We start from the raw sequence: 14,411 nt of genomic DNA, 5'->3' as shown, positions 1-14,411 counted from the left end.
TATCATATTTCTAAATAAAATATAAATAAACAAAGACATAAGCAAAATATATTATAAAAATATTTATAACATAGCTCAATTTAATATAATCCATGTCATTTCATCACTTTATCATTTAAAATTCATTTTTCAATCACCAATCACATTACACACGAATCACACACTCAAGTCAAGACATAACAACACTTGTCAATTTCATAATAAATAATTCACAGGTGTTATGCAACAACTATACTAAGACTCAAGCTCATATGCAATGTGATACCATGTCAGTGAAAAACTACACTAGGGCGCTTAGAAGTACATAACAAGACACATCACACAATGTGTATGTCAGATCACTCTCATTAAGTAAAATCATAAAGTGACCAGTCAGAGTTACTTTGTTTCGCAAGAATGCTTCAATCATATGAGATTAACACAAGCTTAAAGGAGCACACAAATCGAGTATATTTACCCTCAAGGCCTAGATTCCGAAGAATCCGTTAGAGTCTCACCTTCCTGATTTAGGTCCAATCCCTAAAACAACTTCTACACGTAGACACTACTCATGAATTATATAATACCTATGACCTCACACTTGTTTTCAAACACATTTGACACAATTTAACACTTCAGGTTCCTAACTTGGAACCCTACACTTTCCTTTTAACACTTCGCGCATAAACAATTTTCTCAAGGTAAATACCAGTTGGATTATTGTCTAATTCATAACTCAAAACGCAAGTATTGTTACATCAAGTATTAACCACACACTTACTCACAATTATATCCCATGCCCACAATTTAACATCTCATAATGTTACAATCTATCATCACATGTTTACGTGTATCTTACAAATTAACACATGTTCAACTTTACATTTAAACTCAATCTCAATAACAATGTTATAATCTTAAAGCAACATATTATCTCACAATTCATCATATATTCAATTTATCACTTACACACAATTTCAATCACAATTTCATGATCCCAATATAACAATTTATCACACTAATATAGTAAATATTGTCCAAAACACAAACAAATTATACAAAAATGTTTCTCACAACATGAGGAGTAAAATCCTTCAAACAATTTCACATAATCATATCAAAATCAAAGTAATCAAAATCATATGCCAAAACATGAAAACACCAAGAGCACTCAATTTTATCAACCAATTCGCATAAGGATATCAATTAGTCTGTCAAACACAACAATCTTGTTTATAATCATACAAGAAGAATTACAATACAATAAAGATCTCAAAATAAACTCCAATTTGATCATCTAAGGATCCCTACACATGTTCATTCTAACCCCAATTGCGATAAACTCATCCCTGACCTCTAAGCGGGTTCACTTGTGTAGTTCGACAGTCATAGCAACGTCTCTAGCGGTTCCTTAAGATTCCTCAAGTTTTTCTTGAGGTTGTTTTGCTATGGTTTCCAAGTGTTAAAAAGAAGGACAAGGGATTGGAGCATTCATTTCAGTGTCTCCGTGCGAGGGATATTTATGAGGGATATTTCTCTCACCGCAGACACTATTTCATAAATCCCAACGATGGGAATGTGTGAAAATAAGTTTCAAACTTGGTGTAAAATTTTGGCAATGATCCAACGGTTAACGAGTCTGGGATCGTAGTTTTATTGGAACAGGTTTGGATGTTTGTGGGAAAAAGAAAGCTCCGTACGAGGGATATTTTTCTCACCACACACATTATCTAGCAAATCCCAACGGTGCATATGTGCTAAAATGAGTTTCAAACCTGGTGTTCAAATTTCACGATGATCCAACGATTAATGAGTATAAAATGATAGTTTTACTAAAACAAATTTTGAGTGTATGCGGGAAAAAAAAAGAGTTTGGAGAGAATGAGAAGGGAAAACAAATTTGAAATGAAGAAAGAGAGTATAGTAAATGTAAAATCTGACCTAATATGTCTTTATTTATAACTAGGTACTCTCAACCTATTATTTACTCTATTTTTATTTTATTTTATAAAAAGAAACTCAATTTTACTCTCTATCAAATGAATAAATAAAATATTTTTTTTTATTTTCTAAGAACATATATTTATTTTATTATCTTTAAATAATTATTTTAATTAATAAAACTATTTCTTCTTATTTATTTAATCACAAAAATTTTATTATTTTCCTAAAATTTTATTTATTTTTAAATAAAATTCTTTTTAATTTATTTTACGAAAAATGAGGTGTGTGTTCCAACATTTACTGATGGAGAAGAAGCAATCAGTAGTAGATCCCACAATGCTATTGAGTATTGAGTATAAGTATGATGGGGAACGAACCCTGCGTTCATCAAGTGGGAGAAGTCAAGGAAGAGAGGTAAAGGCAGCTCAGTGCTAACTTCGTTCTTAAACCTATTCCATCCTCATTCACTTGAGTGAGAATCAAATACCCTCGCCACACGGTAAAAAATTGTGTATAAAGGTTATATGTTTCCGGTCCCTATTCATAACATTCATTTTCATTTTGATTCCTATACAAAAAAGCTTTTTAAACTAGTCTCTTTACATGCAATTGATTTTAATACTGTCTCCTGCTGTGGATTGTTTTAAGATCATGAGAATTGCATGCCCAAGTGATTATGGTGTATAGGGAATAAGTTGAAAAGGAACTGTTTATTTATAGAGAACAAATAGCCTTTTGCATGACACAATTTCAACAAACAGAAAATAACAGCTAATGAGAACTGAACTGAAAACAATTGTTGGACTAAATTGAAAATTCCTTAATATTTAGGGATTAAATTGAAAAATAAATAGAGATTAAACATGTGCGTAAAACATTTTTTGTATAGGTAAACGTCCGCACCAGTTCATGATTTGAATATATTCAGAAAAAAATTTGAGCTCCGTCTTTTGCTAAAAATATTACACCCACTGTTTTCTAATTTTATCGACTTCTAAACAAAAATAATCATTTCACAGATTGCTCGCTAGAACTTTTAAGTTACAACCAGCTAAGCTATAAATTGATTCTAATTCTGGTTATATTACACGTAACGAGGATACAGCGATCTTTGTGAATACCATATCATCACAACTGGCTAAATCATGGACTGTGACCCAAAACCATTACTAGTAGTACAGCACGTCATGTTTCTTCATATCATACTAATACAAAATTGGTATAAACTTCAGCCTTGTATTCTATTGAATATGGAAGGCAAAAGAAGACTGACGACAAGCTTGCATATGCTGATTAGCATAGCACCCCCTTGTCCTGACTGTCATGCGAGCAGTAATATCCGGCAATCACTCTTAAGGGCTTATTTATTTGTTGCACAAGTGTCGCCTGCAGCACGATACAAGGTAACCATTTTCATAATTCTTTAGGTCTTGTTTCTTGTGCTGTTAGGTCCTACTTCTTGCGGGGTTTATGTTTAACTTTCACAATTCTTCTAGCAGATTTGTCACCTCCACCTGTGCCCAATGAGAAACTCCCTCCTAGACTGCCAGAAGCCTGAAAAGGAGAAGGGTTCAGTGGAGCAATATTCTGTTGACTACCAAACTGGAAAGGACTGCCTCCTGATGGAGTCGATGCTCCAAATAAAAAATTTGATTGAACTGGGGCAGGTTGCTGACTGTATACAGCAGTCGCAGGTGGAGTTGCTAGACCTGTATCCTCAGCCATACTGTCCTCCATACTCATCTCACCATTATTAACAGGAGCTGAACCGAATGCGAAGGCAGGATTAGGACTTCCAAAAGCAGGCTGCGTGGAGGTAGAGGCTGCTGCCGGAGTGAATGAGAATTGAGGAGTTGATGCACTGGAGGTTGATAAAAACATCGAGGGTGAACTGGCAGAAGTAACAGAAACAGTGGATGTTCCTCCGAAGGAAAACCCAGATGACGATGATGAAGTAAATGTAGAACCAAATGGAGACTTGCTGGGCTGCCAACTAGATCCAAATAAAGTAGAACTTGGGCCACTATTGGAGCTCACAGAGTTGACAGCTGAAGAGGAAGCAGACGTGTCAAGTCCAAAAGATGTGCCAGAATTGAAAACATTTGTGGCAGGACTCGAAGAAGGAAACATCGAACTCCCAGAAGGAAAAGCTGCACTTGCTGTAGGGCTGGACGAAGGAAATGAAGACCTGCTCGAAGAAAAAGGTGGGTTCCCGGTCAACCCAAATGATGAGGATGATGCAGATGAACCAAATGAGACTGACTGGGTCTGAGTAGAAGTTGCAAACCCACTGGTAAATGAAGTCTGGGCACCAAGCACAGAACCACTGCTAGCACCAAAGGCAGAACTCTGAGACTGGCTATTTACAGTTGTCATTGCTGAAGAGCTGAAGCCAAAAATACCACTGCTAGCACCAAATGCAGTGCTGCTAAGACCACTGATTCCTGCATCCTGTCTGCTTTTAGTTTCTGGTGGTTCTGAACCAGAAGATGACACAGGTAAACCTGCTGATTGGACAGGAGAGGATCCAAATTTAAAAAAGGAAATTGCTGACGATGAGGATGCCACCACTGGGGTAGAGAAACAACTATTACTAGATGCAATTGTGGCAGGTGAGATAGTTGCCATGCTAGTAGAATTTCCAGTGGCACTAATGCCACTGCTTGTGGCAGCAGATGATGAACTAGATATATTCTGACTGGTAAAATTATTTGATACAGGAGGTGGAAAAGAAGAAAATGAAGTGCTTGAAAGAAGAGACCCGTTATTTTGATTCGAATTGTGGCCAAAATTGAATATACTCTTGGATGATGTCAACAATGTTGATGCAGCAGATGTAATAGCTAGTTCTGATGCCCTAACAGAAGATCCAGTATCTTTATTAGTTTCAGTATTGCCATTATCAGATTCACGAACTTTTGGCATAGAACCAGTCACACCAGCAACAGTAGTAGAGCTGCATGTGAAGGGAACACACTTAGCACACGAATCAATGTAACAGTTTACTGAACATAAAATATACAATGTTAAATATTTATATTCAATTTCACTTGTACAATGCACAAAAAGGGAGCAAAAAATGTAATTATGACACATCACAGAGAAAGCAAACAAGAATATTCTCTTGGTTTAAGGCTGGAAAGGGGAATGAATTGTGATGTGATGCAAGCAAGTTAAGGAGAATAAGGATCTAATGTAAAGGGGTGTGGTTTACATAAGGGGTACATGTACTAGTTTTCTATCTTCTAGGTCAGCCTTGGGCCTTAGAGTTTCCTCCAAGGCTGGGAGCAATAGCTCTTCCTGTATTTCTGTCCCAGCTTTCATTATACTGTCTTGTCATCATATTATAATTCACGGTATATTGGCTAGAATATTATTTCAAGGAAAACCAAAGAAATTCAGTATATTGGCTAGAATATTTACTCATCAAATAGAAAGTCATTCCCACAGTCAAAACAAAAGGTGTTATCAGCTATCACTGATGTTTAAAGAATTGTGTTGAGGTTTATCAAAACTGTGGGGATGACTTTCTAGGGATTGCATAAAGAAACAACAATATTTGCTCATCATGTTGGTGAAGAAAAATGAATAAAAGTAAACAAAATGCAGAATGGACAAAGACAACCTAGATGTGTAAAGCATTGTGTTGAGGTTTTTCAAAACCACAATAAATTATATAGACTAACCTAATTGAACTTCCCAGCTTCGAGTCAAAAGAAGCACCAAATTTCAGAAAAGGGGATTCACCAACAACTGATGATGCAGCAGTAAATGGCGTTGATGGAACCTTGTTAACATTTTTGTTGGAGCCAAAGTCCACCAATGGAGCATCAGCAACAGGCTCCTTTGATGAAACAACTTTTTCCAATCCAAATATTGGACCAGATTTGGTTATGTCCTTTGATGGAGCACCAGGAGCCATAAACTCTGTCAACGAAATCACTTTATCCCCAAAAGTAAAGGAAGGTTTAACAATTGATCCATTTGGTGAAGCAGGCTTGTCAAAACCAAAACTTGTTTGTGTAGCTGCTGTAAATGGCTTGAAGGTTGGATCAAGGATAGATGATGTCATAGAGGTAGATGCATCAACTTTCTCACCAACCCTAGACTCATCGGCAGTCCCAACATGAGCCTCACCATCTACTATAGAACTTTTAGGTGGCATTATTACAGATAATGCCGATGGATTCTCCAGTGCAATTGCTTCAATACCAGAAGTAGTTTTCCCCATCACAGCAGTGGAGCTTGTCATTTCTTTCTCAACAGGAGAAAAAGAAGAGACAGCTCCATTTAGATAAGCATCATCATCCAGATCCAGACAATCCTTTTATAAGAGGAGACAAGAAACAAATTAAATACAACTATTTCAATAAGATCAAAGAAACAAATTGCTGTAAATGAAGCAACAGATTGCTGTAAGCAAGAAGCTTACAAGGATAGTAATGTGGTTATTTTCGCTTTGCTTAGTTTGGTAATGTAAAACATTCCACATACCCAAATATTAAAAATAACATTTAAAATCATGACAACTACAGAAACCAGTTAAATGGATAGCTATAAAAAATCCCATACCTCATGTGCACTCATATGGAATGCCCTCTTCTTTGGTGGAGGGTCAGAAACAGATTTTATCACAAAAGAATCCCCAGATTTTGCACTATACAAGACTTGATTCCTTGGGTTTGTAGCATCCACAGCTGTTACAAGTGGAATTAATCCAGTGGAAGGAGCAACAAGCTTCAATGGACCATTTTCAACTTTATCTCTCTGAGAATTTGACTTCTGATTTTGAGCACTAGCTGAAAAATTTCCAAATGGGCCATCTAATTTATTACCATGTACACCGTCTAGCAATTTTGACGAATCTACCATTTCCATGCTTCTAAGTGCCTGTCCACGTAACATGGAAGGCGACAACTTTGTTGGTGAATTACCATTCACAATTGGTAGCCTTAATTCAGATGATTTTTCTTTTGGAGAAACCAACTTATCAAGTTGATGTAGTATTTTTGAGGCCACTTCACTGGATTTTGAGGGTAAAGAGGGTAAGCTCGAACTAGGTATAATGCCATCCACATTTTCTTTTGCAGACTTCTGCATGGAAGACAAGGGTTGCAGAGCAGCATCCATAACCATTCCGCTCCTAGCAACAGATGAAGAGCTACCAGAAATAGGTGAGCATGAGCCTTTAGAATATAGAATATTAGACTTCTGACGAATTTGCCGAAAAGGACCACCAGATCCTATATCATTATCCAATACTGAACTTCTACGTTTTACAGACTGCAAAAATAAGAAAAACACAACACAATTCTAGTAACATATCTATAATTAACACTGGAAGACAGGACATATAGCTCACAAGTACTTGTACCCCTAGTTTAGATCCTGAACGCACGTCATGATTCAATGCAAACTGACTTGAAGATGATGGCTCACCTTCAACAGCACACCCCCCACCCTGTAAAACACAAACCAAATTAGAAATTTAATCCTAGAAACACTATGATCCAAAATGTCATTCAGGAAAAAAGCAACCTTGAGAGTGGATGTTGGATAAATTCTGGCATATGGTGTTCGAGCCATATTATATATTGCAGATCTGCCACGAGATCTTGAGGTCACAAAACCATTTTCATGAACTGCAGCATGTCTAGTAGCCCTTGGCACAATGGACATAATAGGGGATTTCAGAGGAACGTTTTCACTGTTTACAAGAGTTGGATCCTCCCTGAGTGCAAGAGTTTGCATGCCTAAAATTGAAGAGGATACCTTGGAAGGCCTGCTCCCCATGTAAGACTTTGCAAGCTCCGCAGGTGAAGCAACATCCTCAACAGGAAACTAGGGACATTACAAAGCAATACACGTGAGATAGAGCACAAAGAACAGTAATTCAAACAATATGTAAAGGATGACTATGAAGGCAAGTTCTTGTACACTTGAAGCAACATGTGGGGTTACAACAAGACCATTTTTAGTTCCATTTTCTAGTGCAGGTGTTTTGGGATATTCCTTTATTCCACTCAGCAACATTGGTTCTGAGGGAACCATTTCTGTCCCCTTTACTTCTTCCTTGACAGGTGCATTGACAGTTCTTGAACGCATAAGTGCTGTCAAATGATCAATCTCAGATCTGTGGAAAAACATACAAAAAAAAACTATCACAAGAGGTATACTATTATCGAAGTAACTCAGAATGGCATGAACTGGTTATGGACGATATGAATAAGTCAAATTGATTGCAACATTAAGTTCATAAAACTTTGAAACTTATGTAAGTGTAAATTTCAAAAAAGCAACTATAGATATATGAAAAACTGGATTAGAGGCAATGTGATGAGCAGCTTGGTTGTCACACTAATTTGATCTCCCCTAACATCTCCTAGTTTTAGATATTTTAAGTAATTGGCTAATTGCTTAAGCCATTTGATTTCACATATTACTGCAGCCATGGCCCAGCATTCTACTTCTTACTTCTCCATGAAATCAAGTTACCTCCAAGAACACCACAATACCTTGAAGTGGATTGTCTATCAGACAGTGATTCTCCTGCCTAGTCAACATCAAAGTAGCAAATAATTTTAGCATTACCTTGGTCTGCATAAAGAACTTGCTGCATTGTTCAGCACACTTATCTGTTATGTATCCTCCTTGGCACTGGGAGGAGCAATAGGAGGCACACTGGAGAAGGGGTTAAAGCCTAGACTACCAATACCATGTTATGATTTGGGTAATTGTGTGTCTTGAAACAAAACAAACATACATGTGCAAATCTAATATAAACATGAGGTACATATACTATTTCTAACACAAACAAAACATGCCTGGTGAAAGTCTTCTGCTTTAATAGTTTCTCAAGTTCAGTTAATCCACCCCCGTCAGAACAATTAATTTGAGCATCACTTCCGCCAACAGGTCCTTGCTGTGTGCCAGAGGAATTGTTGTTTGTAACCTGTTTCAGAAGTAAGAAAACGACAAAGCAAAATGATGAGAACAGCAAAACTATTTCACCAACCAAAACAGAACATTGCAGCTCCAATGCTCCACAACAGACAGGGAATATGCATACTTACAAAGACGGCATCTTCCAGATGATTGTTCCTCGCTTCCTGTTCCGTCTCTGTGCCCAAAGAACAAAATTGATAAGTGATAAGTAATAATAATAATAATAATCTTTTATTTTTTATCGGCAAATGTTAGTTTTTGTTAGAAAGTTAGTGGGAGGGATTCGAACCACAACCTCTATCCCACTTCTCTTTTTAACCACATGCCAACCTTATAACTCCACAATAACAATCATCTAACTACCGCCTTGTGCTTTAAAAAATGAAGACACTCACGAAAGTTTTTTTTAATCGGCAAATGTTATTTATTAGTATTGTTAGTTCTTGTTAGCGGGGTTTGAACCCGCGACCTTTCTCCCCTTCCCTTATTCCTTCACCACTAGACCAACTTTATATCTCCAGACGAAAGTGACATTAATTGATAAGTAATTAGCATAATGCGGGCAACTGAAGCTTGCACTGAACAATTCCCACGTAATAAACCCTAAAAAACAATGCCAATAACAAGAATAATAATTAAGGCGAAGAAGTGGGAACCTGAAGAAGGTGGTGGAGGAAGGCGCTTGCGGAAAAGCGAGGAGAAGAGAGAGTGAGCGCTGTAAGTGATGAGCCTCTGAGCGGGATCCACCAGCTTCGACAACCAACCATTGTTGTTCTTCCTGCTAGGGTTTCGGAGGGACGTTGGGGGCCGATCGTACGGCGTCGTTTGGATCCTGCTGCGGAAGGGGCGTTTCCGAAACTTCCCTCCTGCTCCCCCTTCGTATCCCTTCTCTTTCTCTTCCGTCGCCATCACACTAACACTGAGGGAGAGTGTATGTGTGTGCGTGTGTGCGTTCGTTCGGTGAATCGGTGCTTCGAAGAGGGAAAGAGAAAATCGAAGGCACTGCGAGTTAGGGTTTTAAGCGTAGAGAGAGTAAAAGAACAAGGGTGTACGCTACAGTACACACTGCACTGCAAGATACTACTATACTTGGTAAGGAAAAATAAAAAAGAAAACAAAAATAACCAGGATTATTTTTTTTTAACAAAAAAAAAATCAATAGATTTTTAAGCATAAAAAGAAGAAGAAGAATCAATACATCAATGTATAAATAGAATCAATTCAATTAAAGTTATTCAAGACAAGTAATTAATCTCTTAAAATTAATGTTAAATCGTTAAAGTATTATATAAAGAATTAAATATATTAATATTTTTTATAAAAAAATCAATAAATTTACAAAACATATAAATTCTGATTAAACGACTTTTACACTTTCAAATCCCAGTTATTTTTCTATATAAAGAATCAATATAAATCACATCCATGATGCAATGTCTTGCATTGTTGTCCTATGAATGCTTAGATGGAAAAGTTGAAGTCTCAAAATCCTATTCTAATCATCTCTTGTTATTTGGTTGTTAAAACTTTTCCCAATTTAATTAAAAAATAACTCTTTCCTATCCTTTAAATAGTCAACAAAATACCCATAAGTCTAAAATAGGGTGGAAATAGATCAGATCAGCATACACTAGCCTGTTTAATTAAAATATTAGGCTTAGACTTTTTTAAAAGTCTATTATGTCAGGCTTATTAAAAAACCTTATAAATCTGATAGGCCGGCCTATATATATATATATATTTATATTATCTTTTTAGTACCAATATATACTATTATTTTTATTGACTTTCCTCTTTCTTTAACTTTTCTATTACGTTCTTACTCCATAAGATATTAATTAAATATTTATCGTGAAAAATACTTTAAAAAAGACAATCAGGCCACCAGCGTAGATTAGATTAGACTCAGATCTTTCAAAACCTGATCTGACTTAACTTATTTTACACCCGTATTCTAAAAGTTGTGAAATGATAAATGGAAATAAAGACGAAGATCGTGATAAATGAAAAAAAAATTCAATTTACTCAAATGCTCATCATTTGTTATATGGTCAGTCCTCCATTGTTGTTTCTAAACGTAAACATTTATTCTCATTTTTTCAATTAAATATTTTTAGCATTATCTTTTTTCTCCACGTAGATACATCTTACACACCCTCGCAGTGAACAAAAAAGTATGTCTCTTAATTATCTTAAACTCGCCTTAAAAATTATCTTAAACTAATATTCTTTTCTCTTAAACTATCAATCTCTTATCTTTACAAAAATGTATATTTGTAATTCTTCAGCACCTATTTATTTTAGTTTAAAAATAATCTCATATCATAAATTTAAATTATTTATTATAATACAATTTTTTTTTACAAAACTACACTTTATAAATTTAAAAATACTTATTCAATATAAATTATAATTATCGTCAACATCATATAAAAAAATTACTATTTATGCCGTGATTCCAAAATACTAATTACATAACTATTATTATTTTTATTGGTGTACATATATTTATTCCAATTACTTATGAATTTTCTCGGTGCGGATAGAACAGGTTCGGATAAACTGAACCGTGTCAGTGTGTCATCATCGACTGCTCCAAATGGCCGAGGTAATTTTGAATCTAATCGTGGAATCCATGATGCCTGATGGGTAGGTACGTTGTGATTGTTCTGTGGTTTGGTCGTTGATAAAAATCCTTACTTCAGCGTTCTTATGCAATTAAGACAGAAAGATCTGAACTTTTCTAAGCAATGCAATGTTATTATAAGTTAAATCCCTTGAAGGATCAAACCCAAATTCTTATTAGAACATAGAAGCTTTTTGTATCTCATTTGGTTCAAGTTCTTCCTTACTAATGTGGATGAGGATACATAATTTTCCCCAGCAATTCTCGTTTGCTTAGTTCATAGATCTCAATTGATAACAATTTTACAGTTTCATAGTTCTTGTTAGTCCTCATTCGTCTATAAGCATCAACATAACTAATGGGGAGTTGGCTCTAGTAAAAGGGGTTAGTTTTCCGTAACGTGATGAACTAAGATTTGAATCCGTATTCAGTGTTCTTCCTTATCTCGAATAGAATTGCCTTCAAGAAAGGGTACATGTGGGAAACAAACATAACTATTTTATTTGTTGTAGCATAGTAATGTGAATTTTGTTGGCGATTGGGTTTTTGATAGGTGTAACACTTCTCAATGTGTAGGAATCATTGCAGCCAAAAGACATCATACCAGTTCCTGGTTTCCTTGATTGTCTTAGAAGAACAAACAGCCTTGCATATCTTTTGGTGGTGAGTTAGGTCTTTCTTGAATGTACCCATGAAATCAGGCTATCAACATGGTGGAGTTGATATTACTCACACTAAGGCCTTTCTAACATCACTGTCAGCTATGGTGGCTGAGACCACAACTTTCCCCATAGATTTGATCAAGACCAGGCTCCAACTCCATGGCGAGTCACTTTCCTCGAGTCACCCCACTAGTGCATTTCGAGTAGGCTTGGGCATTATTCGTGAACAAGGTGCCCTTGGCCTTTACAGTGGCCTGTCACCAGCAATTATTAGACACATGTTCTACTCGCCTATTCGAATTGTTGGGTATGAGAACCTGAGAAATGTTGTTTCTGTTGATAATGCTTCGTTCTCTATCGTTGGCAAGGCTGTAGTTGGTGGAATCTCTGGTGTCTTGGCTCAGGTGAGAACTTTGTGGTTGTGTTGTGTATTTCTGCATAACTCTTGTTATTATAGTCATTTCTCTCAGTGTATATTTGTAATTGGAATTTTTTGTACCTTCCAATTGAAAATGTTGAGCCTGAAGATAATAATTAAAGGATAAAAGGTCTAAGAGTCAGACTGGAGGTAAAAATAAAAAAGTTACAGCCTTTTGATTTTTAATTCTGATGTTGAGGGGTTCAAGAAGAGAGATTTTTGCTCCCAAGAATAACATCTGCAAGATTTTATGAAAATAGTAAAGCATATATGATATATGGCCTTTAAATCAGTTCTCAGTTTTGCATTATTGATTGATTTGCCATAGCAAGGGTTTTGTTGTTTTGACTAATGTTTATCTTACTAGATGGGTTAACCAAAAAGGGAAGTAGACTGTAGTATTCAGTTCTATACATAACATCTGCATTCAATCCTAATCGATTGTCGTGATCCTGGTCTAAGTTATTCAACCGGTATGGGGGGGCTTGTGTGTGTTTGTGGTTTGCCTTTGTTATAATATACTGACACAGTGACACTCGCCTCAAGCTTAAAGCTTGTCACTAGTACCAAACCCACAAACAAACCAAAGAGCTTAGACAACTAACAACCTTTTAGAAAGGTGTAGGAATTCACATATTGAACTAGTAGAGATGCTTTCACAATTTCCACTGTGTCGCATGCTGGAGAGATAGAAGTACAAGAATAAAAGTATCCATTAGATATAAAGGATAGACAAAGGTCAAATAAAAAGAAAGAGTTATATATGCTTAGCATGATGATAAATTGCATTTTTACAATGATATATTTTTGGGAAAAATCCTTGTTTTAGCCATAAAGTTTAATTTACCGCTCAAATTTAATGATATTTTTCTTTCAAAATTATAATATTCTGCTGTTTGCTCTTGTTATTACAGGTTATAGCCAGCCCAGCTGATCTTGTCAAGGTGAGGATGCAAGCTGATGGCCAAAGGGTGAGCCAAGGTCTTCAACCCCGGTATTCGGGGCCATTTGATGCTCTAAACAAAATTGTTCGTGCTGAAGGATTTCAAGGATTGTGGAAGGGTGTTTTTCCTAATATCCAAAGAGCCTTCTTAGTGAACATGGGAGAATTAGCCTGTTATGATCATGCTAAACAATTTGTTATTAGAAGTAGGATAGCTGATGACAATGTTTTTGCCCACACTTTTGCTTCCATCATGTCAGGTTTAGCGGCAACGTCTTTGAGCTGCCCGGCTGATGTTGTGAAGACTAGAATGATGAATCAGGCAGCTAAAAAGGAAGGGAAAGTCTTATATAATAGCTCTTATGATTGCTTGGTGAAGACAATTAAAGTTGAAGGAATAAGAGCATTGTGGAAAGGATTCTTCCCAACATGGGCAAGGCTTGGCCCATGGCAATTTGTGTTCTGGGTTTCCTATGAGAAGTTCAGGAAATTTGCAGGGCTCTCTTCTTTCTAATATAACATTTTATTTATTTATTTATTTATACTAGCACTCATTCATCCATAATAAATTCACAAGTCACAGCCTACAGGGTACTAACACCCAGATTTATATTTTTCTCAACTTTTAGCTCAGTGTATACTTTTTTGAGATAAACTACATTACTCTTTCCTAAGAAGATTATATTATACTACCTGTGTTTTACTGCAGATTATTTAATGTGAATTATCTTCTTAGGAGTTTTTCTTTTTCTATTTAAATCCTTACTCAACTTTGAAATTTTAGAATATAAAATGAATGTTTTGGATGAAATTCCAAAGCGTAGAAAGTATTCAGATTTTCATTTCATCTTCTAAAGTCTCAAAGTTGACGGTAGGGTGTTTTGGTCTTGATTA

At 36.0% G+C, this 14,411-nt stretch overlaps 2 protein-coding genes across 4 annotated transcripts; one reads left to right on the top strand and one right to left on the bottom strand.

The window, feature by feature from the left end:
* Positions 1-2,846: 2,846 nt before the first annotated feature.
* LOC114369681 (nuclear pore complex protein NUP1-like) lies at positions 2,847-9,944 on the bottom strand. The gene is made up of 9 exons (XM_028326925.1): positions 9,525-9,944; positions 8,997-9,043; positions 8,748-8,875; positions 7,861-8,056; positions 7,462-7,764; positions 7,298-7,384; positions 6,496-7,206; positions 5,610-6,247; positions 2,847-4,879 (listed from the first exon to the last, which is right to left on the bottom strand). Exons 1-9 carry the CDS (start codon positions 9,775-9,777, stop codon positions 3,376-3,378), a joined length of 3,867 nt encoding a protein of 1,288 aa, XP_028182726.1. The 5' UTR covers positions 9,778-9,944; the 3' UTR covers positions 2,847-3,375.
* Positions 9,945-11,385: 1,441 nt separating this feature from the next.
* LOC114369873 (mitochondrial uncoupling protein 3-like) lies at positions 11,386-14,230 on the top strand. Of its 3 annotated transcripts, none has more exons than XM_028327138.1 (3): positions 11,386-11,521; positions 12,071-12,560; positions 13,489-14,230. In XM_028327138.1, the coding sequence occupies exons 2-3, from the start codon at positions 12,186-12,188 to the stop codon at positions 14,029-14,031; spliced, it is 918 nt and encodes a 305-aa protein (XP_028182939.1). In that variant the 5' UTR covers positions 11,386-11,521; positions 12,071-12,185; the 3' UTR covers positions 14,032-14,230. The 3 variants fall into 3 exon arrangements, with proteins under 3 accessions (XP_028182939.1, XP_028182941.1, XP_028182940.1); XM_028327140.1 differs by having other exon boundaries at positions 11,397-11,476; XM_028327139.1 differs by having other exon boundaries at positions 11,397-11,517.
* Positions 14,231-14,411: the final 181 nt, after the last annotated feature.

This window comes from Glycine soja, chromosome 10 (genome assembly GCF_004193775.1).
Source record: "Glycine soja cultivar W05 chromosome 10, ASM419377v2, whole genome shotgun sequence".
Lineage (NCBI taxonomy): Eukaryota > Viridiplantae > Streptophyta > Magnoliopsida > Fabales > Fabaceae > Glycine > Glycine soja.
Note: the sequence above shows the minus strand (reverse complement) of the source record. Positions and strands in the feature narration are given on the sequence as shown.

Excerpts from the sequence above, each read along its gene's own strand:
- LOC114369681 (XM_028326925.1), bottom strand. The coding sequence starts at position 9,777 with ATGGCGACGGAAGAGAAAGAGAAGGGATACGAAGGGGGAGCAGGAGGG. Across the intron at positions 8,876-8,996 it reads ATCTGGAAGATGCCGTCTTT|GTTACAAACAACAATTCCTC; the intron begins GTAAGTATGCAT and ends CTTCTGAAACAG. Across the intron at positions 7,385-7,461 it reads ATCCAACATCCACTCTCAAG|GGTGGGGGGTGTGCTGTTGA; the intron begins GTTGCTTTTTTC and ends TGTGTTTTACAG.
- LOC114369873 (XM_028327138.1), top strand. The coding sequence starts at position 12,186 with ATGAAATCAGGCTATCAACATGGTGGAGTTGATATTACTCACACTAAG. Across the intron at positions 12,561-13,488 it reads TCTCTGGTGTCTTGGCTCAG|GTTATAGCCAGCCCAGCTGA; the intron begins GTGAGAACTTTG and ends TTGTTATTACAG.